General features: G+C 40.5%; 1 protein-coding gene across 1 annotated transcript; it reads left to right on the forward strand.

Annotated features, from left to right (window-relative positions):
- The first annotated feature begins 1,128 nt into the window (after positions 1 to 1,128).
- On the forward strand, positions 1,129 to 21,988 carry SPATA22 (spermatogenesis associated 22). Its single transcript, XM_058163846.1, has 7 exons — positions 1,129 to 1,174; positions 3,555 to 3,683; positions 6,555 to 6,615; positions 17,610 to 17,952; positions 18,530 to 18,659; positions 20,550 to 20,647; positions 21,797 to 21,988. The coding sequence occupies exons 1-7, from the start codon at positions 1,129 to 1,131 to the stop codon at positions 21,986 to 21,988; spliced, it is 999 nt and encodes a 332-aa protein (XP_058019829.1).
- The last annotated feature ends 1,364 nt before the right edge of the window (positions 21,989 to 23,352 follow it).

Below are 23,352 nucleotides of genomic sequence, written 5' to 3' on the forward strand. Positions count from 1 at the left end.
ATTAAATTATTTGTTCCTCATTACTATAATCTATCATTTCTCTATGTTATTTTAGTTTCTTTTGAGTAGCTTGCTTGATAGCCATATAAAACTGCAACTGTATATATTTTATATGCATATATAAAGTGCATATGATATATGCATGTATGTATGCATACAACGTATATTATTAAGATAAGATTATATACATATATACATATATATACATATACATATATATATGTAGGTCTTTGGTTATTCGGGTTTTCTCCTGCGTAAAATTGGAAGTGTCTTGGCGACGTTTCGACGAAGTCTCATTCGTCATATATATATATATATATATATTCTGCAATAACAGCTTTTAAAAAAAAATGTTTAATCACATCTTCTTCAGCACTGTTTAAAGAGGTAATACCACCCATTTAAAAGGATGTTTTAATTTTAAATTCCCTAAATGGAAACTGGCTTTTTTCCCAGAAGAGTATCTACAGTATTTTAGGCCACAGAGACCATCAGATTTCTTCTCCACGCCCATTTTTTTAAAGAGAAGAACACTTTAATATTGAAATTATTGATCACATAAAAGACCCACTCCTACTATGAAAATTAATGATTTTGCTTTTAAAAAAAGCCATTATGTTTAACTTCTGAACAGACAAAAAATAGTTTTGCACAACCGTATTAGCCAAACAGTATAGCATAAGCACTAAATTATTAATTAAACTAATAAAAAGGTTAAAAAAAATCAAGGTATTTAGAAAAGGTTATGAGCTTTTCCTGCAGAATATTGCTAAACATTTTCATGTTTTGGTGCTCCAAAAGTGGACAAGATGGTGCAGATGGGAACAAATTTAAAGAAACAAATTTAAAAAAAACTTAGTTTGGTAGCAACTGGCATTAGTTTCCCTCTGAAATATCTAGAATCACTCCCCCCACCCAGGACCATCAAGAGCAGAATAGGATTGCATGGTTAAATAATCATAAATTCTATACTATACTGTGGAGGAGAGGTCTGTAGTAAGGATTTAAAATGCTTTGCTAATGTATCACAAACTATCTTCTGACCTATGTCCTCTAGAGTCTAGAAGAACCGGCTACTAAATCAATTATGGTTTTTTTTTTCAGGTGCTGATATCTAGAAATAAAAACATGAAGAGGAATTTCGCTGACAATTCTTTGATGCGTAGTACAGCAGGTATCCATCTTTTACTGGGGTGGAATTCGAAAGAGTTATTATAATTCCCAACCAATGACCAGCAAGATGAGTGGAGTGAGCAATATTATTTAGGGCTTTATGTTGCAGGGCGTGGAAAAATGGATCAAAAACCTCCCCTATAGTTGGGCTATAAGTCCTTGACTTATAGCCCCAACCGGGATCAGAATTTTCATTGCTAAGCAAGGTGATTGTTAAACCAGTCATGCTTGATTTTTTTACAACCTTTTTTTTAAAACCACGGTTGTAATGGAATCACTGCAGTTGTTAAGTGAATCAGACGGTTGTTAAGTGAATTCAGCTTCTCCATTGACTTTGCTTGTCGGAAGCTGGCTGGGAAGGTCAAAAATGGTGATTACATGACCCAGGGACACTGTGACGGTTGCCAAGCGTCCAAATTTTGATCACCTGATACGGAGGATGTTGCGATGGTTGTAATTGTGAGGATTGGTCATAAGTCATTTTTTTCACTGGTGTTGCAACTATGAAAGGTCCCTAAACGAATGGTTGTAAGTTGAGGACTATCTGTATTTCTCCCATTCTTCTCTTCCCATACTTTTACGATGGAATAGAATAGAGCTGGAAGGGACCTTGGAGATCTTCTAGTCCAGCTCCCTGCTCAAACAGGAAACCCTATACCATTTTCCCTGGGAGAAGAAATCCTGATTGCACATGGTTTTTAAATTGTGTTAAATCTTTCTCTGGTTGCAGGGAGCATCAAAAAGTCAAAATGGTGGCTGTGATTGTATCATTAAAACACAGACTCTTCTTTTTAGTTTTTGCAACACGCATAAAAAGGGAACTGAGACTTCAATTTACCTTTTGTTAATACATCCACACACACATCCACATCACTTAGGGGATGCCCCACCAGAATTTACTCCCCTTATGTGTAATCCAGAAAAGCGATGCGCTCAAGTCTTATTTTATTGTATTTTTCGTTGGTGGAATAAGAAGTGTTCCCTGAGTAGATTTCATGCATTGATCAATATTAACGTCTAACTACCATAATTCCTCGGCTGTTAAAATATGCCAGAAAGCAGGAGGGAAGGTCTTAAAAAATGGAGAGCTTTAACCATTATAATAAACCTTTATGAAAAATTCACAGAGAATTTTTTTCCCATTTCTTCAGACTGACCATTATCTCTCCTCTCCCCTCATTTCCCTCTTATAGAAAGACCATCAGACAAATTTGCAGACAGGGATCATTCTCTTGATTATTCTTTGTGCAATCCTTAAAACAAATTCACTTTGTGTTGGTTGATTGATGGGAGAAGGGGATATTCAGCAGAAATTCCCAGGATAACTTGAAGGGAATAACAACAATAACAGCTACAACAATATCAGCAATAAACCAACGCAATAAGCCCAAATGGGCAGCCATCGCTGATAAAACCTGACCAAAGCATAAATCAGCGATGAGAATAATTATGGAGGCTGTTGAAAATGCCTGGACAGATAAGAAAGAGATTTTTACCTGGTGCCAAAAATGATAATCAGAATGGACACCTTCTCAATAGACATTAATAATACTGATAAAATTGAATTGGTAGCATGGGAGGTCCAGAGTTCCACGGAGCGAGAATGCTTTAGTCATCTTTGATCAAGGTCAGACAGAGATGATAAATTAAGCAGATACATACAAGCAAATTAATTCTGATACCAAAGGTTTTAATGAGATGCTATGAAGAGTTCTGTACAGATCCTTTGTATCTCCTGAACAGATGAGATTCCAGATGTGGAGCAGTTCTCCAAACATGCACATCTTTCTGATGAATGAGCTGCAGTGTGCCTCTGTCACCATTGCTACATTCATGCAAATTGCATATTAGGATACAAGGCTGCGTGCTTCTGAATATACAAGTAGTCCTCAACATATAACCTCAACTGAGCCCAAAATTTCTGTTGCTAAGCCAAATAGCTGGCTTAGTTAGGTGAATTACCTAAGGTCATTTACAGTTAATTCACAGTTAAGTGAATTTTTTCTCATTTTATGACCTTTCTTGCCCCAGTTGTTAAGTGAATCACCACAGTTGTTAAGTTGGTAACACCATCGTTAAGTGAATCTGGCTTCTCCGTGGACTTTGCTTGTCAGAAGGCTGCAAAAGTGATCACATGACCCTGGGAACTACAACCGTCATAAATATGAGTCAATTGCCAAGCGTCTGAATGTCGATCACATGAGGATGCTGCAACGTTTATAAGTGAGGAAAACGGTCATAAGTCACTTTTTCAGTGCCATTATAACTTTGAACGGTCACTAAATGAACTCTTGTAAGTTAAGGACTACCTGTGTATATTACTGCACCAAAAGCATTAATAATTTAATAATTGTGCCTTATATTGCCACTTCAAATCTTAGGCTGTCTTCCAGTCCCACTCTTCAATCAGAAAAAAAGGACCAAACAACCACTCACATCAAATCCACTTAAAAATGAGCCGAACAGTAACAATTCAGCTGATCATTTCAATTTCTCAGCCTTGCTTGCAGGTAAGTGGTGGACTGTTCATTTTTTAAAATATACTTTTGTCACAAAAAATATTGTTCTAGCCTCTGGTTAAAATTTCTGAACGCAGCAAAATAAACCCCTTATGAATTACATAGAAGACTGGCATTTAAATTATATCTCTTGTAACTTTGCCTTTCCCCCCCTCATTTTTAACAATTAAAATTCCAGGTCTATGTGTTCCACAGGAAAGAATATTCCTTAATGTTTTTTTTTATTAATGCTAAAAGAGATATTTATCATTTTCTTCAGCTTGAAAAACTGTCTCTGCACATTTCTGCCAGAATTAATTATTGGAATAATAATTAATTCTATTCTTATTGAAAGAGAGGGAATGGGAAAAGTGAAACATTTCCACCTTGCATTTGCCTTATATCTCTACAAAAGCATATTTGAAAAATGGAGATGTATAATAGGACAACTATAAATAGAACAGCAAACCTAGCTTTTTTCAAAAGGACATTCACTCATATCCCATCCATGCCTTGAATAAAAACTGGAACACAAAGATTATACAAATATCATCTTATCAAATACTTTATTTAGAGGATTGGGTCTATCATGAGTTATTAGCCATGTTTACAAGCAGGTTCCAACCCACCCCGATTTCCAGAAACTGGGGATAAACAATATGAAATATTGAATAACAGAGTTGGAAGGGACCTTGGCGGTCTTCTAGAGATGTAGTCCAATCCCCTGCTTGAGCAGGAGACCCTGTACCTGTTGTGGTCTGTTTGGAGAATGGGTTGACCCCAGTGGTGAAATCCATTTTTTTTTACTACCGGTTCTGTGGGCTGGCTTGGTGGGCATGGTATGGCTTGGTGGGCATGGCTTGGTGGGCATGGCAGGGGAAGGATACTGCAAAATCTCCACTCCCACCTACTCTGGGGCCAGCCAGAGGTGGTATTTGTCAGTTCTCCAAACTACTCAAAATTCCCGCTATCGGTTCTCCGAACTGCTCAAAATTTCCGCTACCAGTTCTCCAGAACCTGTCAGAACCTGCTGGATTTCACCCCTGGTTGACCCCCTCAAATATTGGAACATAGTTATCATTGTTGCCCCTAGTTTTTCTTTTCATTAGATTAGACATAGCAAATTCCTGCAATGATTAGCATCATATTATTGTTGTAATGTAGAATTGAATTGAATGGCTAGTAGTGGAGAATGTGGAATTATCCAGATCTTTAATTTGATCCATCATCCTTTCCCATCAAGATACCCTCCAGATCAGGGGTCTCCAACCTTGGCAACTTTAAGCCTTGGCGGACTTCAACTCCCAGCTTTGCTGGCTGGGGAATTCTGGGAGTTGAAGTCCACCAGGCTTAAAGTTGCCAAGGTTGGAGACCCCTGCTCCAGATGGTTTATCTCTTTGGGTTGAGAATTCTCGTAATTACAGTCACATCTTCTCCGAAGCTCTTCAGATTGGAGGCAGCTGCATTAAAGGAATCACTTATGAATAAGTTTGCCAAAACGTGGAAGGCAGATAATCCTTTTTGGAAATAGCAATAGCACTTAGACTTATATACCGCTTATATACAGTGCTTTTACAGCCCTTTCTAAGCCGTTTACAGAGTCAGCACATTGCTCCCAACAATCTGGGTTCTCATTTTACCAACCTTGGAAGGACAGAAGGCTGAGTCAAACTTGAGCCGGTCAGGACTGTGAGCAGAGTTAGCTTGCAATATTGCATTATAACCACTGTGCCACCACAAATTCCTTCCTCCCTCCCTCCCTCCCTTTTCTTCCTTCCTTCCTTCCTTCCTTCCTTCCTTCCTTCCTTCCTTCCTTCCTTCCTTCCTTTGCAAGGAAGACTTATATACCGCTTCACAATACTTTTACAGCCGTCTCTAAGAGGTTTACAGAGTCAGCCTCTTGCCCCCAGCAATCTGGATCCTCATTTTACCAGCCTCGGAAGGATGGAAGGTTGAGTCAACCTTGAGCCTGGTGAGATTCGAACTGCCAAATTGAAGGCAGCCGGCAGTCAGCAGAAGTGCTGTGTTCTAACCACTCCGCCACCACGGGGCAGTAATTAAAATAAAACATAAAGCAGAGGCACCACCAACGGATCTATTCTCTTAAAGCAGTGTTTTGCAACTTCAGCAGCTTTAAGATGTGTGGACTTCAACTGGCTTAGGGCCCGGGGACTTACGGGACTTACGGGACCGCCTGCTGTTACCACATGCCTCCCACCGACCCGTACGCTCTCACAGAGAGGGACTTCTCAGGGTGCCGTCCGCCAAACAATGTCGGCTGGCGGCCCCCAGGGGAAGGGCCTTCTCTGTGGGGGCTCCCACACTCTGGAACGAGCTTCCCCCAGGCTTACGCCAAATACCTGACCTTCGGACTTTCCGCCGCGAACTGAAGACACACCTTTTTATTCGCGCGGGGCTGGCTTGAATTGAATTTTAAATGGTAAATTTTTATTAATTTTAAATGGGGTTTTTAGTGTAAGGTAATTTTTTTAATTCTCAGGCTAATTTAATAAGTTTTTTAAATTGCATTTTAATTGTATTTTGTATTGCTTGTTTTATTTTGCCTGTACACCGCCCTGAGTCCTTCGGGAGAAGGGCGGTATAAAAATCAAATAAATAAATAAAATAAAAAAAACTCCCAGAATTCCCCAGCCAGCCATACAGGGAGTTCTGGGGTTTGAAGTCCACATATCTTAAAGTTAATGAAATCAAGAAACACTGCCTCAAAACGTAATCAAAAATTCAGAAGTGGAGCACCAAGTCACAAGTAATAAATTAACCACACACATATAACACAGTCCACATTTTCTTTCTTAGTATCCCAAATTGGATCAGGACTTTGGTTCAAATTGATCATTCTGTGTCCTTTGACTTTTTTTCAAGATTTCGGATGGGAAACTGAGAAGCCAGACCCGATCCAACGGCAGAAAACAGTAGGCACGAAGTATGTCAACCCTACATCTTTTACATCTTTATATTCCTGAAATCAAATATATTTCATGGTTATGGAAATCAATACTATATTGACCACAGATAGTCCTTGAATTACAACCATTCGTTTAATGACCATTCAAAGTTACAACGGAGATGAAAAAAGTGACTTATGACTGTTTTTCATACTTACAACCATTTCAGATGCTTGGCAACTGGTATATATTTATGATGGCTGCAGTGTCCTGGGATCACCTGATCCCCTTTTGTGAACTTCTGGCTATCATAGTTCAAGGGGGAAGCCAGATTCACATAACAACAAATTTAACAGCTGCAGAAATTCACTTAACAACTACGGCAAGAAAGATTGCAAAATGGGGCAAAACTCCCTTAACAGCTGTCTTGCATAGCAACATAAATTTTGGGCTCAATTGTGGTCGTAGGTCAAGGACTACCCATATCCTCTATGTAATGTTTTAATCTTCATCATTCACGGTAATGATTAAACCTTTTCTCCGAAGCCCAACAGTGCTTGCTAGTCGGTCTACTTTGTCAAGGCAACAACACACATCAAAGCCGACAATGCCTCATGCAGGAAGCACCTTGAATAACGGGAGGTGGCTGACAACGTTCTCCGAAATGAATGTCGATGCACAGTTGAGGCCATCATTTCTGAGCTCTTGGAACTGCATCCTTTTATGTCCAATCTGCCTGTGTGTGGCGCTTCGTATTGCTTAGAATTCTCAGATCAGGCCTTTTGCCAGAAATGACAGGGAGAAAAAATTCTTGCAAAGTGGGTAGGAGGGACAGCTGTCAGTCTGGACAGAGAGCATTTGAACCACAATACAGACATCACCACCTAACAATTCTATCCTGCTTGCCCCTTTGATTATATTCTCGTGCCAGGTTTGTTCACTGTGCTATCACTACCCCCACCCCCTTGGCAGCCCTTGCCCATCTTAATAAAGACAATATATTTGGGGATTCAGCAAAAGGAGTATCCAAAGAATCCCGGGAGCCTTTTCACAAACCATAATACATGTAGTCCTCAACTTACAGCCACAACTGAGCCCAACATTTCGGTTGCTAAGTGAAACATTTGTTAAGTGAGCTGTGCCCCATTTTATGACTTTCCTCGCCGCATTTGTTAAGTGAATCACTGTAGCTCCTAAATTAGTAACATGGTTGTTAAGTGCATCTGGCTCAGAGGTGGGTTTCAGCGGGTTCTGACCAGTTCTGGAGAACTGGTAGAGGAAATTTTGAGTAGTTTGAAGAACCAGTAGTAAAAATTCTGACTGGGCCCACCCCCATCTATTCTCTGCCTCCTGAGTCCAGCTGATCGGGAGGAAATAGGGATTTTGCAGTAACCTTCCCCTGGATTGGGGTGGGAATGGAGATTTTACAGTAACCTTCCCCTGCAGTGGGGTGGGAATGGAGATTTTAGAGTATTCTTCCCCTGCCAGGCCCACCAAGCCATGCCACTCCCACCCAAGCCACACCCACAGAACCGGTAGTAAAAAAATTTGAAACCCACCACTGATCTGGCTTCCCTATTGACTTGCTTGTCAGAAGGCTGCAAAAGGGGATCGCATGACCCTGGGACAATGCAACTATTGTAAATATGAGCCAGTTGCCAGGTGTCTGAATTTTGATCATGTGATCGGGGGAGGCTGCAACAGCCATAAGTTTGAAAAATGGTCATGAGTCGCTTTTTTCAGGGCCATTGTAACTTTGAACAGTCACTAAAATGGACTGTTGTAAGTCGAGGACTACCTGGATCTATATTGAGCAGCTTTGGCAATAATTAAGGAAGCTGTTGTGTGTGCATCAAAACATTGTGTTTTATTACTCCAATTGTCTTAATAGTGAGATGTCTTCCTGGCATTTACAGAATTCAGAATAACAGAGTTGGAAGGGATCTCGGAGGTCTTCTAGTCTAACCTGCTCAAGCAGGAGACCCTATAACACCCTGTCCAGTGCAACGATTAATCAGTGGAACGACTTGCCTCCAGAAGTTATGGGTGCTCCATCACTGGAGGTTTTTAAGCAGAAATTGGACAACCATTTATCTAAAATGATACAGGGTTTCCTGCTTGAGTAGGGGGTTGGACTAGAAGACTTCCTATAACTCTTATTTTTTCCCCTTTGACGAAGTCTCATTCGTCATCTTCAGGCTGGTGTTATCAGCTTCGTGCTTCTGGGAGCAATGTGTGATCACAGCTGTTTCTTCCTTTTAACTGCTAGTGGGGGTTTGAACTGATTGGTTGGGAGCTTGACTGTGTTCTGATTGGGTGGAGGTGTGTTCTGATTGGTTGGGGGTTTGGCTGTGCTCTGATTGGATGGTGGGGTTGGCTGTGCTCTGATTGGATGGGGGGTGTTCTGTTTGTGGGGGGCTTGGTTGTGCTGAGGTTAGCCTGAGTTGCAGGGGACTAACCTGAGCACAATCAAGCCCCCACCCAAACAGAACACACCCCCATATATAAAAGACACCACAGACAGAATCAGCAAGATCCTCCACAAACACAACATCAAGACAGCATTCTGCACAAACCGAAAAATATCCACCATCCTAAGAAACCCCAGAGACAATATTGAGTTAGAAAATCAAGGAGTATATGAAATCCCATTCACCGCCTGCCCCACCACATACATTGGACAAACCAACAGAAGAATAAGTGCACGCATTGAAGAAAACAAGAACTCAGTCAAAAAAGAGGAACCAACTTCTTCCCTGGTCCAACACCTTAAAGCCACAGGACACGATATTGACTTTAAAAAGACCAGAACTATCACCAAAACTGAACACTTGAACAACAGAATAATCAGAGAAGCCATCGAGATAGAAAAACGCCCACACAGCATGAACAAACAAGATGATACCTCCCGCCTACCAGACATTTGGAAATCCATCCTTATTGACAAATGAGTCCCTAACACGAGGAATGACACCAGACCCACACTCAGGAGGTCCACACAGGATGTCACCACCACACATCCACCCAGAAAGCAGACCCAAACCCACACTGATCATGAAGCACGACCAAGGACTAGAAGCCAGACCGCAGCTGCAACATTAGCCATTTCAAACCCCTCCAATCCATACATGCAGCAGACTGACACCCACTATGAAGATGTAGCACGACCACGAACACGAAGCCAAACAACAGCAATGCAGCTCACCAGCTCAAATCCCCCTGCAACTCAGACTAATCTGAGCACAACCAAGCCCCCACCCAAACAGGACACACCCCCAGCGAATCAGAGCACAAAAAAACCCCCCATCCAATCAGAGCACAGCCAAGCTCCCACCCAATCAGTTCAAACCCCCACTAGCAGTTAAAAAGGAAGAAACAGCTGCAATCACACATTGCTCCCAGAAGCACAAAGCTGAAGCCTGAAGATGACGAATGAGACTTCGTTGAAATGTCGCCAAGACACTTCCAATTTTACGCGGGAGAAAACCCGAATAACCAAAGACCTACATACAAACACCCGCGAAAACTTCAGAATATATATATATATATATATATATATAGGTCTTTGGTTATTCGGGTTTTCTCCCGCGTAAAATTGGAAGTGTCTTGGCGACGTTTCGATGAAGTCTCATTCGTCATCTTCAGGCTGGTGTTATCAGCTTTGTGCTTCTAGGAGCAATGTGTGATCGCAGCTGTTTCTTCCTTTTAACTGCTAGTGGGGTTTGAACTGATTGGGGTGGGAGCTTGGCTGTGCTCTGATTGGCTGGGGTTTTCTGTGCTCTGATTGGCTGGGGTGTGTCCTGTGTTGGTGGGGGCTTGGTTGTGCTCAGTCTAATCTGTGCTGCAGGGGATTTGAGCTGGTGAGCTGCACTGCTGCTGTTTGGCTTCGTGTTCGTGGTCTGCTACATCTTCGTAGTGGGTGTCAGTCTGCTGCATGTATGGATTGAGGGTTTGAAGTGGCTAATGTTGCAGCTGCGGTCTGGCTTCTGGTCCTTGGTCGCTTCCTGATCAGTGTGGGTTTGGGTGCTTCTGGGTGGATGTGTGGTGGTGACATCCTGTGTGGACCTCGTGAGTGTGGGTCTGGTGTCATTCCTCGTGTTAGGGACACGTTTGTCAATAAGGGCAGGTTTCCAAATGGCTGGTAGGCGGGAGGTATCATCTCGTTTGTTCATGCTGTGTGGGCGTTTTTCTATCTCGATGGCTTCTCTGATTATTCTGTTGTTAAAGTGTTCAGTTTTGGCGATAGTTCTGGTCTTTTTAAAGTCAATATCGTGTCCTGTGACTCCAAACCCACACTGATCAGGAAGCACGACCAAGGACCAGAAGCCAGACCGCAGCTGCAACATTAGCCACTTCAAACCCCTCCAATCCATACATGCAGCAGACTGACACCCACTACGAAGATGTAGCACGACCACGAACACGAAGCCAAACAGCAGCAGTGCAGCTCACCAGCTCAAATCCCCCTGCAGCACAGATTAGACTGAGCACAACCAAGCCCCCACCAACACAGGACACACCCCCAGCCAATCAGAGCACAGAAAACCCCAGCCAATCAGAGCACAGCCAAGCTCCCACCCAATCAGTTCAAACCCCACTAGCAGTTAAAAGGAAGAAATAGCTGCGATCACACATTGCTCCCAGAAGCACGAAGCTGAAGCCTGAAGATGACGAATGAGACTTAGTCGTCGCCAAGACACTTCCAATTTTACGCGGGAGAAAACCCGAATAACCAAAGACCTACATACAAACACCCGCGAAAACTTCAGAATATATATATATATTCTGAGAAATATATATATATATTCGGGAGAAAACCCGAACAACCAAAGACCTATATATATATATATATATATATATATATATATATATATATATATATTTGCCTTAAGCATGAGCACCTAAATCCTATTACTGTATTTGAGCGTTTCTTGTGAAGCCCTCAACATTTTAAAATGGAAGTCCTGTGGGCATGGGATATAACAGAATGAGAGAGAAGCAGAGAAAGAGGCTTACAATACCAGCTGCTGTGTATATTTTAAGTACCTGTAGATAGATGGGTGGGCAGATGAACGGCTAGGTAGTTACCCTGTTTCCCCCCCAAAATAAGACATCCCCTGATAATAAGCTCAATAGGTCTTTTGAGTGCATGGCAATAAGGCAGGGGTTAAATCCAACAGATTCTGACAGGTTCTGGAGAACTAGTATTTTTAGCATTTTGGAGACCCGGTAGAGGAAATTTTGAGTAAAAATACCACTTCTGGCTGGTCTCAGAGTGGGGTGGGAATGGAGATTTTGCAATATTCTTCCCCTGCCACGCCCACCAAGCCACACCCACAGAACCAGTAGTGAAAAAATTTGGATTTCACCACTGCAATAAGGCCAAGCGCTAATTTCAAGGTTCAAAAAAATATAAGACAATCTTATTTTTGGGGAAACACAGTAGAAAACCCAATAGATAATAAAGTCTTATTTTTTTTTTTTTTTTTTTTTTTTTTTTTTTTATTGAAAGAGTTTTAAAAAAAACAAAAACATTTTCCCCCTTTTTTCCCCCTCCCTCCCACCCAAAAAAAAAAAAAAACAAAACATCCCCTCCTCCCCACCCCGGCTTCCCGGGTCAATCACAAGGTAAAGTCCAATCCAAATAACCACATCCAAAGCTTTTAGTCTCCCAACCCCTCCCATTACATAAAATAACTTTCTAATTATTCAAAGGCAATCTGATATTTCTTAATCTGATATCTGTTTTGTAGATAATCAATCCATTTTTCCATTCAATTAAATATCTTTCCTGCGTATTGTCTTTTAAAAGCTGAGATTTTAGCCATCTCAGCCAAGTTAATAACTTTCAATATCCATTCTTCTATTGTAGGTATCTCTTCTTTCTTCCAGTATTGTCCAATCAACAGTCTTGCTGCTGTTATTAAGTTCAAAATCAGTTTAGTCTCAATCCCTGTACAATCCATTATAATTCCCAAAAGGAAAAATTGTGGCAGGAACTTTATCTTCTTCTTCAGTACATTTTGAATAATCCACCAAATTCTTATCCAAAAGACCTTAATTTTCTTGCAAGTCCACCAAATATGAAAATATGTAGCATCATCACAATCACACCTCCAACATTTCGCTTGGATATTAGGATACATACATGATAATTTTTTGGGATCTAAATGCCATCTATAAAACATCTTATAAAAATTTTCCTTAAATTCTGTGCTTGTGTAAACTTAACATTTCTAACCCAAATTTTCTCCCATGTTTCCAACATTATTGGTTCCTGAATATTCTGTGCCCATTTTATCATACAATCCTTTACCAAATCCTTTTCCGAATCTATTTCAAGCAACACATTATACAATCTCTTTATATGCTCCTGGGTCTGATTTCTAATTTGCTTTATTAAATTTTCCTCCTTTGCATTATACCAATTTTTTGATCTTCTTTCCATCTAGCACTTATTTGCCCATATTGAAACCAAGTATAATTCCTCCCTTCTTCATTTAATACCTGTAATGATTTTAATTGCAATCTACCTCCTTCAGCATACAAAAGTTCTTTATATGTAATCATTTCCTGTTTCTGTTCTATATTTATATTCTCTATTGCATGTCTAGGGCTCGCCCATATAGGAATCTTATAATCTAATTTATAGGAATATTTATTCCAGACCCGCAAAAGAGCACTTCTCAACACATGATTCTTAAAAGCCCTATCCACTTTTTTTTCCATAAAATAAGTACGCATGCCATCCATATAACAAGTCATAACCTTCTATATTCAAAATTCTTTCCTCTGTTAAGTTAAACCAGTCACTTATTACTGAGAGGGTTACTGCTTCATAATATAGTTTAAAATTAGGCATTCTTAAACCACCTCTTTCCCGTGAATCCTGTATTATTTTCATTTTAACCCTCGCCTTTTTACCCTGCCATATAAATTTATTAATCCCACTCTGCCAATCTTCCAAATTTTTATCCTTTTTAATTATAGGTATCATCTGGAACAGAAACAAAAATCTAGGTAACACATTCATTTTAATAGCAATCCTTCCCAATAGGGATAACTGCAATTTCTTCCAGCCATTCATATCATTCTGAACTTTTGCCATAGCAAGTCATAATTATTCTTATAAAGTTTCTTGTTCGATGAGCTAATATAGACCCTAAATATTTAACCTTTTTACTACCTCAAATCCTGTCATTTCCTCTAGTTTTTGTTTCTGTTGTATAGACATATTTTTAATTATCACTTTTGTTTTTTCTGATTTATTTTAAATCCTGATACCTTTCCATATTTATCAATTACTTCCAACAAAAATCTACTTGAATTTATAGGATTCATTAACGTAACCACTACATCATCTGCAAAAGCTCTAACTTTGTACTCATATTGTCTAATCTTAATTCCCTCTATTTTCATTAATTCTCGTATTTTATCTAATAATGGTTCCAGAGTCAAAACAAACAATAATGGTGATAAGGGACATCCCTGTCTTGTTCCTTTCGCAATCTTAATAACTTCTGTCAAACTACCATTTACTATAATCTGTGCTGTTTGCTCTCCATAAATCGCTTTAATTATTCTAATAAAACAGTCTCCAAATTGCATTTTCTCTATTAATTTAAATAAAAAATCCCAATGCAATCGATCAAAGGCTTTCTCTGCATCCAAAAAAATAAGTGCCGCTGAAGTATTCTTCTTTTCCAAATATTCCAATATATTAATAATCTGTCTAACATTATTCCTCATCTGCCTCCCTTTTATAAAACCAGATTGATCAGTATGAATTCTTTGTTGTAAAACTAACATTAATCTATTTGCTATTATTTTTACAAAAATCTTATAATCATTATTTAAAAGTGAAATCGGCCTATAGTTACCAGGTTTAGAGCAGTCTTGCTCCTCTTTGGTATCAGTGAAATAAAAGATGTTTTCCATGACGGGGTATTCCACTCCTAATTGTATCTGATTAAATAATTCTTTAAGTGGGCCTAATATTTCATCCTGTGTTTTTTATAATAAGTTGCTGTAAGACCATCTGTACCAGGGTTTTCCCATTTTAATTGTTTAATTGCCTCCACTATTTCTCCAGTAGCTATCGGCCGGTTCAGCTCCTCCTCTGTTCTAATGTTAGAATATTCACCTTATAATCTTTCAAATAATCATAAATGTCCCTATCCAATATTTTGTCTTTTTGCATATAGTGCAGTATAAAATTCTGAGAATGCCTTTTAATTTTATCCTGTTGATATGTCTCTTTACCTTTATATTCTATTTTTGTATGACACGTGCTTTCTGTTTCTTCCTTAAATTATATGCCAACCATCTCCCAGGTTTATTTGCATTACAAAAGTATTATGTTTAGCATATTGTATATTCGTTGCCACCTGGTCTGCCATTAACATATTAAATTGACTCTGTAATATTTTATAGCCTCTTTAAGTTTATGATCTTGTGGGTTTTGAATTAATAACTGTTGCTTCCTTTGAATTTCTTCTTCCAAATATCTCGCTGCCTTTGTTTATTATTCCTTTGCCTGTTGTCCAAATAAATCAATATCCCTCTAATAAACGCTTTGCTCGCTTCCCACACAGTTCCTATAGGTGTCCCTTTGTACATATTAAAATCAAAAAATTCTTTTAACTGTTTCTTACAATAAGTTACATTATCCTCATATCTAAACAGATTTTCATTCAACCTCCATGTTCTACCACCTTTTTTCCCTTGTAATAATTCCATCCATACTGGGCTATGGTCAGTTAAACACCTCGAAATATCTTCGTTTTCTTCACCCTAGAAAGCAAGTCATTAGAAATTAAAATAAATCAATGCGTGAAAAAGATTGATGCCTATCAGAAAAAAAAGTAAAATCTCTCTCATCTGGATTCCGTAACCTCCATATATCTCTAAACTCAAAGTCTTCCATCATTTCAAAAAAAGATTTTGGTAATTTTGCATGTATAGGTATCTTCTTGGAGGAAGTTCTCTTATCCTTCTTGTATCAATTACTCCATTCCAGTCTCCTAATAAAATAAACGAACTATAATCCCAGAGGTCAACCTCTCATGTAACATTTTGTAAAACTTTTCTTGTTGCTGATTAGGTGCGTAAATACCTATCAACAAAGTCTTTTTTGCATCTATCACCAGTTCAATAGCAATAAATCTTCCTTGAATATCTGCCTCAATTAGCTTAGCTGGTATATCCTTCCTGATATATACAACAATTCCATGCTTCTTTTCCAAAGCTGATGCAACAAAATGGTTACCCAATTTTGAATTAATTAAATATTTTTGGTCTGATAATTTTATATGTGTCTCTTGCAAACAAATCACATCATTTTAATTGTTTCAAGTAGTGAAATATTTTCCTTCTTTTCTGAGCTGAATTCAAGCCATTAACATTCCATGACAAGATTCTATTTGCCATTACTGGCCTCCTGAAGCTTTGAAGCAGACAACGGAAGCTCCTCCTCCGGTATCTTCCGTCTAGCTCCTCCCACAGCTTCCATAATGGGATCCTGACTTTTACTTTGAGACTGTTGCTCTTCTTTACGCTTAAGGGCTCCTCTTGTCACCCTTTGCTCTTGTGGTTCCTCTAATACTGGCAGCAATAAAGGCTCTTGGGTCACCACGCCTTCTTGAGTCTCTTGAAGTTTTCTATCACTTCTATTTCGACTTTCAATAGTGTAGAAAGAAAATCCTTTGCCTTTAAAACAGTGTCAATTCTATATCTCCTTCCTTGATAGAATAGTGTCAGTCCAACTGGCACCTCCCATCTGAATTGAATCTCATGTTTTTTAAGTTCTTGTGTAATATAAGAAAATTCCTTCCTGTCTCTTAACATCTTTGAAGGAATCTCTTTCAACACCTTCAACTTCTGTTCTCCAATTTTTAAAGTTGTCTGATATGAAACTTGCAGAATTTGATTTCTCATAGTCCTTTTCACAAAATAAACCACAATGTCCCGAGGAAGCTTTCTCTGTCTTGCAATCCAAGAATTAACTCTATATATTTTATCAATTTGGTAAGCTACCTCTTGGGGTCCTTCAATAAATTCAGCCAATGCTTCTGATATAATTTTTCTTAAGTCTTCTCACGCTCTTCTTGCATACCACGAATTCTAAGAGCTCCTTCCATAAGTTTATATTGTAATATCACAACCTGATCTTCATTTTGATCCACTTTTTCTGAACACCTTTCATTTCATCTTCTAAATGCTTATTTGACTGAGAGATCTGTTGCATTTCCACTTCCAATCCTTCAATTTTTTACTCAGTCCTTGAACTGCCATAAGAATATCTTCTCTTATTTTTGCATTAAAATTCTCCATCATCTCTTTTGCCTATCTTCAGAAAGTTTTAATTGTTCTTTCAATATTTCCTCAAGACTTGGTTCAGATCCCTTCTTCCAGAAGGCTTTAAAGGTTTAGCTGCCATTCTGTCTTCAAAAGAATCAGGAATTCAAACTTAATAACTCTCCTTCCCTCCTTTCAGTATAAAAACTCCGTTTGTAACAATCCACAAGTAACGCTGCTTCATCGTACTAAAAATTTTACTTTCACTTTTAGACGCCATTTTAAAAGTCAATTAATCAAAGACAAAGAAAGGTTTCAAATTTCAAAAAGGGAGTCGGTACTTGCCGTGCTGATTCTACATCAAAGTTCGAACGCTTGTGAAATTCCCGTCTGCTTGGAATATCAATCAATTTAATAAGTTCTCTAGAGCAGAAGCAACATTCCTCTCCTTTTCCCTGATAAAAACAGGGGCGTGCTGAAGTTGGAAGGAGTGGAATTCGGTGGGGTCATAAATCCAGGAAAATTCGCTCTTAAGAGCAAACCCCCTGTCAGACCTGCCACTCTTCCACAATTCTGATAATCTCTTTCACCCAGAGATTATGCTAAGCTCAGTGAACAGTGATTTATTTTCTGTTTCACTGACTTTTACAATCTTCTAACACGGAGTGCTCTGTTTGAGCACCCAGCAGGAGGGTGACGTCACTGGAGCCTCCAATAAAGTCTTATTTTATTTCAGGCAGGAGGAAAGTACTAATGTTTGGAAAAGAAATGACTTCCCAGCTTTCGGCCCCCGAACAGAGAACAAAAGTCTTTCAGAACTGGGTGGCCATCCCAGTCATTGGATGAAGCCAGAAGCCCCGTACCAGAAATCAGCCGGCCTGCCACAGGCATCGCAGAGAAGCAGAAGAGAAGAGGCAGAAGATTGGGATCCGGCTCTTTCCCAGTGGCCTGCAGTTCCAACAGCCAGGCTGAGAAATCTGCAGACTCAGGAGCCCTCCTACACATTTAAACACAGCCCTGGCCCACAAAACACCCACCAGGAAAAAACTGACCATTTGCAAGGCAACAAAACGATTCAGGTAAAAAAGATTCAGGCGTGTATATATTTTTATTAAGGATGTTTGTGAATCCTACTTAGTTTCCAAACTGAGATAAAAGTGGCTTGAAGCACTTGGTGACTTATATAGATTGTCCTCGACTTACAACAGTTCATTCAGTGACTCTTCAAAGTTACAATGGCACGGAAAAAAGTGACTCAGGACCATTTTTTCACACTTACGCCTTTTACACCCTCCCCATAATCATGTGATCAAAATTTAGACGCTTGGCAACCGGTTCATACTTATGACGGTTGCAGCATCCTGGCCAGGAGTCATGTAAATCCCTCTCTGACTGGCAAAGTCAACGGGGCAGCCAGATTCACTTAACGACCGTGTGGCTAACTTAATGACTGCAGTCATTCACTTAACGACGATGGCAAGAAAAATTGTAGAAGGGGGCACTTATGATATGTCTCACTTAACAACAGAAATCTTGGGCTCGATTGTGGTCGTAAGTCGAGGACTAACTGTAAATAGCAACGTTCTCACTTAAACTCCAAACACGATGCAGTAATCTTTGGCTTATCTGTCTTCTTTTTTTGGCCCTGTATCAAAGAAAAAGCCGGCGGGCCAATCTAAAGCGAAGGAAAAAGAGAATTCTCTCCGAATTTTATCTGCTGTCATCGAAAGCATGAAGCACTGGAGTCAATATTCTGACAAAACTCCACTGTTATTTGAGGTACTGGGTGAGTATAGTAAGATTGTCGGGGCAGTTTTCCACACAAGAATATTGGTCTTATCATCCCAAAGGAGCCAATTACTTTTAAAATATGTCAGCCAAACTCTTTTTTGAGAAAATTCTGTTCCCAATTGTGGTCGTAAGTCAAGGGCCACCCGTACTCTCAACTGCTTGCTTACTGAAATAGCAGCACGCCTTGCATATTCCCCTGTCAGTCGACATTTGTTTGCAGTCAGAAGACATGACAAAAATTCTTTAATTTCACAGCCTATAGACAGGTTTAGCCATAGTTGGGCGCAACTTGGGCATTCTCCTGGATGGACGGCTGTCCTTTGAAGACCATTTGACGGCCATCTCCAGGAGAGCTTTTTACCAGGTGCGCCTGGTTCGCCAGTTGCGCCCCTTTCTAGACCGGGATGCCCTATGCACGGTCACTCATGCTCTCGTGACATCTCGTCTGGATTACTGCAATGCTCTCTACATGGGGCTCCCCTTGAAGAGCACCCGGAGGCTCCAGTTGGTCCAGAATGCGGCTGCGCGGGTGATAGAGGGAGCCCCTCGTGGCTCCCATGTGACACCTCTCCTGTGCAGACTGCACTGGCTACCTGTGGCCTTCCGGGTGCGCTTCAAGGTTTTGGTAACTATCTTCAAAGCGCTCAATGGCATAGGGCCGGGTTACTTACGGGACCATCTGCTGCTACCGAATACCTCTCACCGACCCATGCGCTCTCACAGAGAGGGACTTCTCAGGGTGCCGTCGGCCAGGCAGTGCCGGCTGGCGACACCCAGGGGAAGGGCCTTTTCTGTGGGGGCGCCCACCCTTTGGAACGAACTTCCCCCAGGACTTTGCCAACTTCCTGACCTTCGAACCTTTCGCCGCGAGCTTAAGACACATCTATTTATTTGCGCAGGACTGGACTAGAATTTTAAATTTTGAATTTGGTTTTAATGGGTTTTTTTACTTTTATGGTTATTTTTAAATATTCGGCCTTACTTAATAAGTTTTTTAATTGATGTTTTATTCTGTATTTATATTTTATCAGGCTGTAAACCGCCCTGAGTCCCTTGGGAGATAGGGCGGTATAAAAATGCGAATAAATAAATAAATAAATAAATAGTTTCAGTTGGGGAAATGTGAGCATCCTAGACCAGGTCAGGTCCCAAAATGCCAGGGAATTTCTAGAAGCCTGGCACTTGGACAAATCAGCCATCAAAAGACACATGGACATTAAGAACATCTGTAGACTATGCAAAAGAGACCCTCAACCAGCCCAAAGGAGAAAAACAGCAGCTCTCCACCAGCCCTCAGCACCCAGATCAGCCTAGATTAACTCCAAGGTCAACTTCAGACCAACAATCACATAATAAAGAACACCCCCAATCAACCGAGCTGCCAAAGAAGCCGTCAGTAAACAGCCCAACCAAAGAATCCCTAAGACCCCACACACACACACACACACACACACACAGACAGGCAAGACACTGGAATATAAACTGACAGCAAATAGCACTCCTTACTAGCACTGATGACGTTACCTAGTTAGGGTCATGAAACGTCTGCAAGAAAACAAGCAAGCTCAGAGAGCACCAAGGACCCCACATCTGTTTATCTCTTCTGATCCACAAAATAGGAGGCAGTCAGCTGAACTAAAGCTGAGAAGCTCCTTGTACAGGGTTCAGTCAACATGTTGCCATGGACAGGTCCTCACCTGTGCTAAATCTCACCTGTGGCTGTAAGTCCTTGACTTACGACCACAGTTGAGCCCACACCTAAAGCTGGACTTATATCCTGGCTAACATTACTAGATCACCACGTCTCTTTTTACAAAACCCACAGAACAGTGTTTGTCTTCTCTCTGAAAAGCTTTCAGACCAATAATTAGGCTGCATTCTTTAGGTGTTCTGGACTCTGCTGTTACCCCTGGACAATTTGGGTCAAAAACATTCCTCTTGAGAGATGGAAAAGAAACTGTGACATGCGTATTTTATGAGATCGTAAGTATATACAAATATTTGTATAATCTTTAATCAAAGATACACTTTGGTATGCTGAATCCATGACAACCTACACCCGGGATGGCGATCCTATGGCACACGTGCCAGAGGTGGCACATAGCACCCTCTCGGTGGGCATGTAAGTTGTCACCCCAGTTCAGCTCCACTGCACCTGGGCTTACATGTCACACTGGCCAGCTGGTCTTTGGGTCTCTGTCATGTATGCTTGTGGGGGGGTGGGGTGCTTGTGGGGGGGGGCGTGTGCAGGGGCCCACATGCACATGTCGCAGGTGTGGGTGGGTGGGCGCATGCACGTGGGTGGGGAGCATGTGCATGTTGCATTTTGGGGCTTCGGGCGCGCACATGTGCTTTGAGCACTTGGTCTGGAAAAGGTTAGCCATCACTAACGTACGCTATATAAGCCAATACATAAATACAGGTAGTCCTCAACTTATAGCCTTTCATTTAGCGACTGTTCAAAGTTACAGCAGCACTGAAAAAGTGACTTCTGACCGTTTTTCACACTTATGACCGTTACAGCATCCCCGTGGTCATGTGATCAAAATTCAGAGGCTTGGCAACTGACTCATATTTATGACGGCTCACAGCATCCCGGGGTCATGTTTTTGCGACCCTTTTGCGACCTTCTGACAAGCAAAGTCAACGGGGAAGCCAGATTCATTTAACAACTGTGTTTCTAACAACTACAGTTTGTTAGAAGTTGCTACAGACTTAACAACTGTGGCAAGAAAGGTCGTAAAATGGTGCAAAACGCACTTAACAATCATCTCGCTTAGCAACAGAAATTTTGGACTCAATTGTGGTCGTAAGTCAAGGACTACCTTTATAAGCCATGCATCCTGGTTCTGGCAGGTTCCTTTTGTCTAAGTCATCCTTCGTAAAGAATCGATTATTTCCATAGACCCTAATCTTAGAAGGTCCTGAATAATACCTTTTGTTTTTGCAATTTGTCAATTTTATCATTGCGATAAAAATCTCCTCCACAAATCTTCGAAAAGGTATATATGAAGAGTGATTAAAATACATTATAAATTGATAAGAAATGTTTGGTGGTGCTATTTCTACATGAAAGGAGTAAAGGGGGGGGGGGAACCGGAAATAACTTTTTAATTCTTCTCTGAACAAAAGGATCGTGAGCTACCCAGATTAATCAGAGGTCGCGTCCACCGATGCATGGGGAATTACGATGCCAAACACAAGGTGTTCAAGTGTGTTTCCGTGAGGCCAGCAACAGCTGCTGAACAGCAAACTTTCCAGGGTTTTGTTAAGGCCGCTGATGTGGAGATGTGCCGATTTGTGAAAACAAGCAACGAAATTTAAACATCTTTGACGCTGCTCAGGAATCTTTGAAGAAACATGTCACTTTTTTTTTTCTGTGCGTGTGTCTCTTCCGCTGGATGTTGTAACACAAAAAGGGAAGTTGTGCTAGAAACCCCGTTTATTTGTCATTGCTCGCGTAAAAGCACTGTCAGCATCAATCGCAAATGATATATTAAAAAAAACTGCAGTTCGTTTTTAATATTTTAATATGGGTTACTTGTTTTTTCCCCCTGCCAATTTAATAAATGTAAATTACCATACTCAATTGGTAGAAATCTCCTTACAAGGCCCCAGGGAAGAGCAGGCCATCTGCAGAAATATGTTCCAAAACTGGACAGAGACCAGTGATTACCTCCATGTCTCCAAGCCAAGTAAACAATGCAGAACAGAATGCTGACATTCATACCTGGTTATTTTCCTTTTGATATTCCATCCAGATTTTGCTTTAACCCAACAGAAAAAAAACGTCATTCTGTGAGCTCTGCTCATACAGGTAGTCCTTGACCTGCAACGAGAATTGAGCCCTCAATTTAAGTTGCAAAGTGAGACATTTCTTAAGTGAGTTTTGCTCAATTTTACCTTTCTTACTACAGATAAGTGAATCACTGTGGTTGTTAAGTGAGTAACACGGTTGTTAAATGAATCTGGATTCCCCATTGATTTTGCTTGTTCGCAAAACCTGATCACGTGACCCCCAGGACATCGCAACCGTCATAAATAAGAACCAGTTGCCAAGCATCCGAATTTTGATCACATGTCCATGGGGATAATGGAACGGTCGTGTGCAAAACGGCCATAAGGCACTTTGGCACTGTAACTTTGAACGGTCATTAAATGAACTGTTGTAAGTCGAGGACTAACTCTATTTGGGCATCCCTGGGCTGTTTAGGGGTCCTATCCAACCTCTCCAGATGTTGAAAGGTTCATTCAATTTTGGGGTTCCATTCACACTAGAAATGAATGGAATTATGATTTCTAAGAATATAACAACTTCATTCTTTTTCGCTATGGGACAACTGTAAACCAATGCTGAATAAATACACAGATTATTGACCGTTCTGTCAACTACTAGCAAATGCATACAGTTAGTCCTCGATTTATGACTGTAATTGAGTCCACAATTACACAGATATAAATCGTGCCAGTCGTTAAGCAGATTGCCACCTGCCTGATTTTATGACCATTTTTTGGTGTGGTCCTTAAGCAAATCCATTTTCTTCAAAGGGAGTTTTTGTCAGGAACTGGAAGTAAATGGGGGAAGTTGGCAAAACACAACAAACCGTGTGGTCGCGACTGCGGGACGCTGCAAATGGTTGTATAGGTGAACCAGTTGCCAAACACCCAAAACGCAACAAGTGACTGCA

This window comes from Ahaetulla prasina, chromosome 1 (genome assembly GCF_028640845.1).
Source record: "Ahaetulla prasina isolate Xishuangbanna chromosome 1, ASM2864084v1, whole genome shotgun sequence".
Lineage (NCBI taxonomy): Eukaryota > Metazoa > Chordata > Lepidosauria > Squamata > Colubridae > Ahaetulla > Ahaetulla prasina.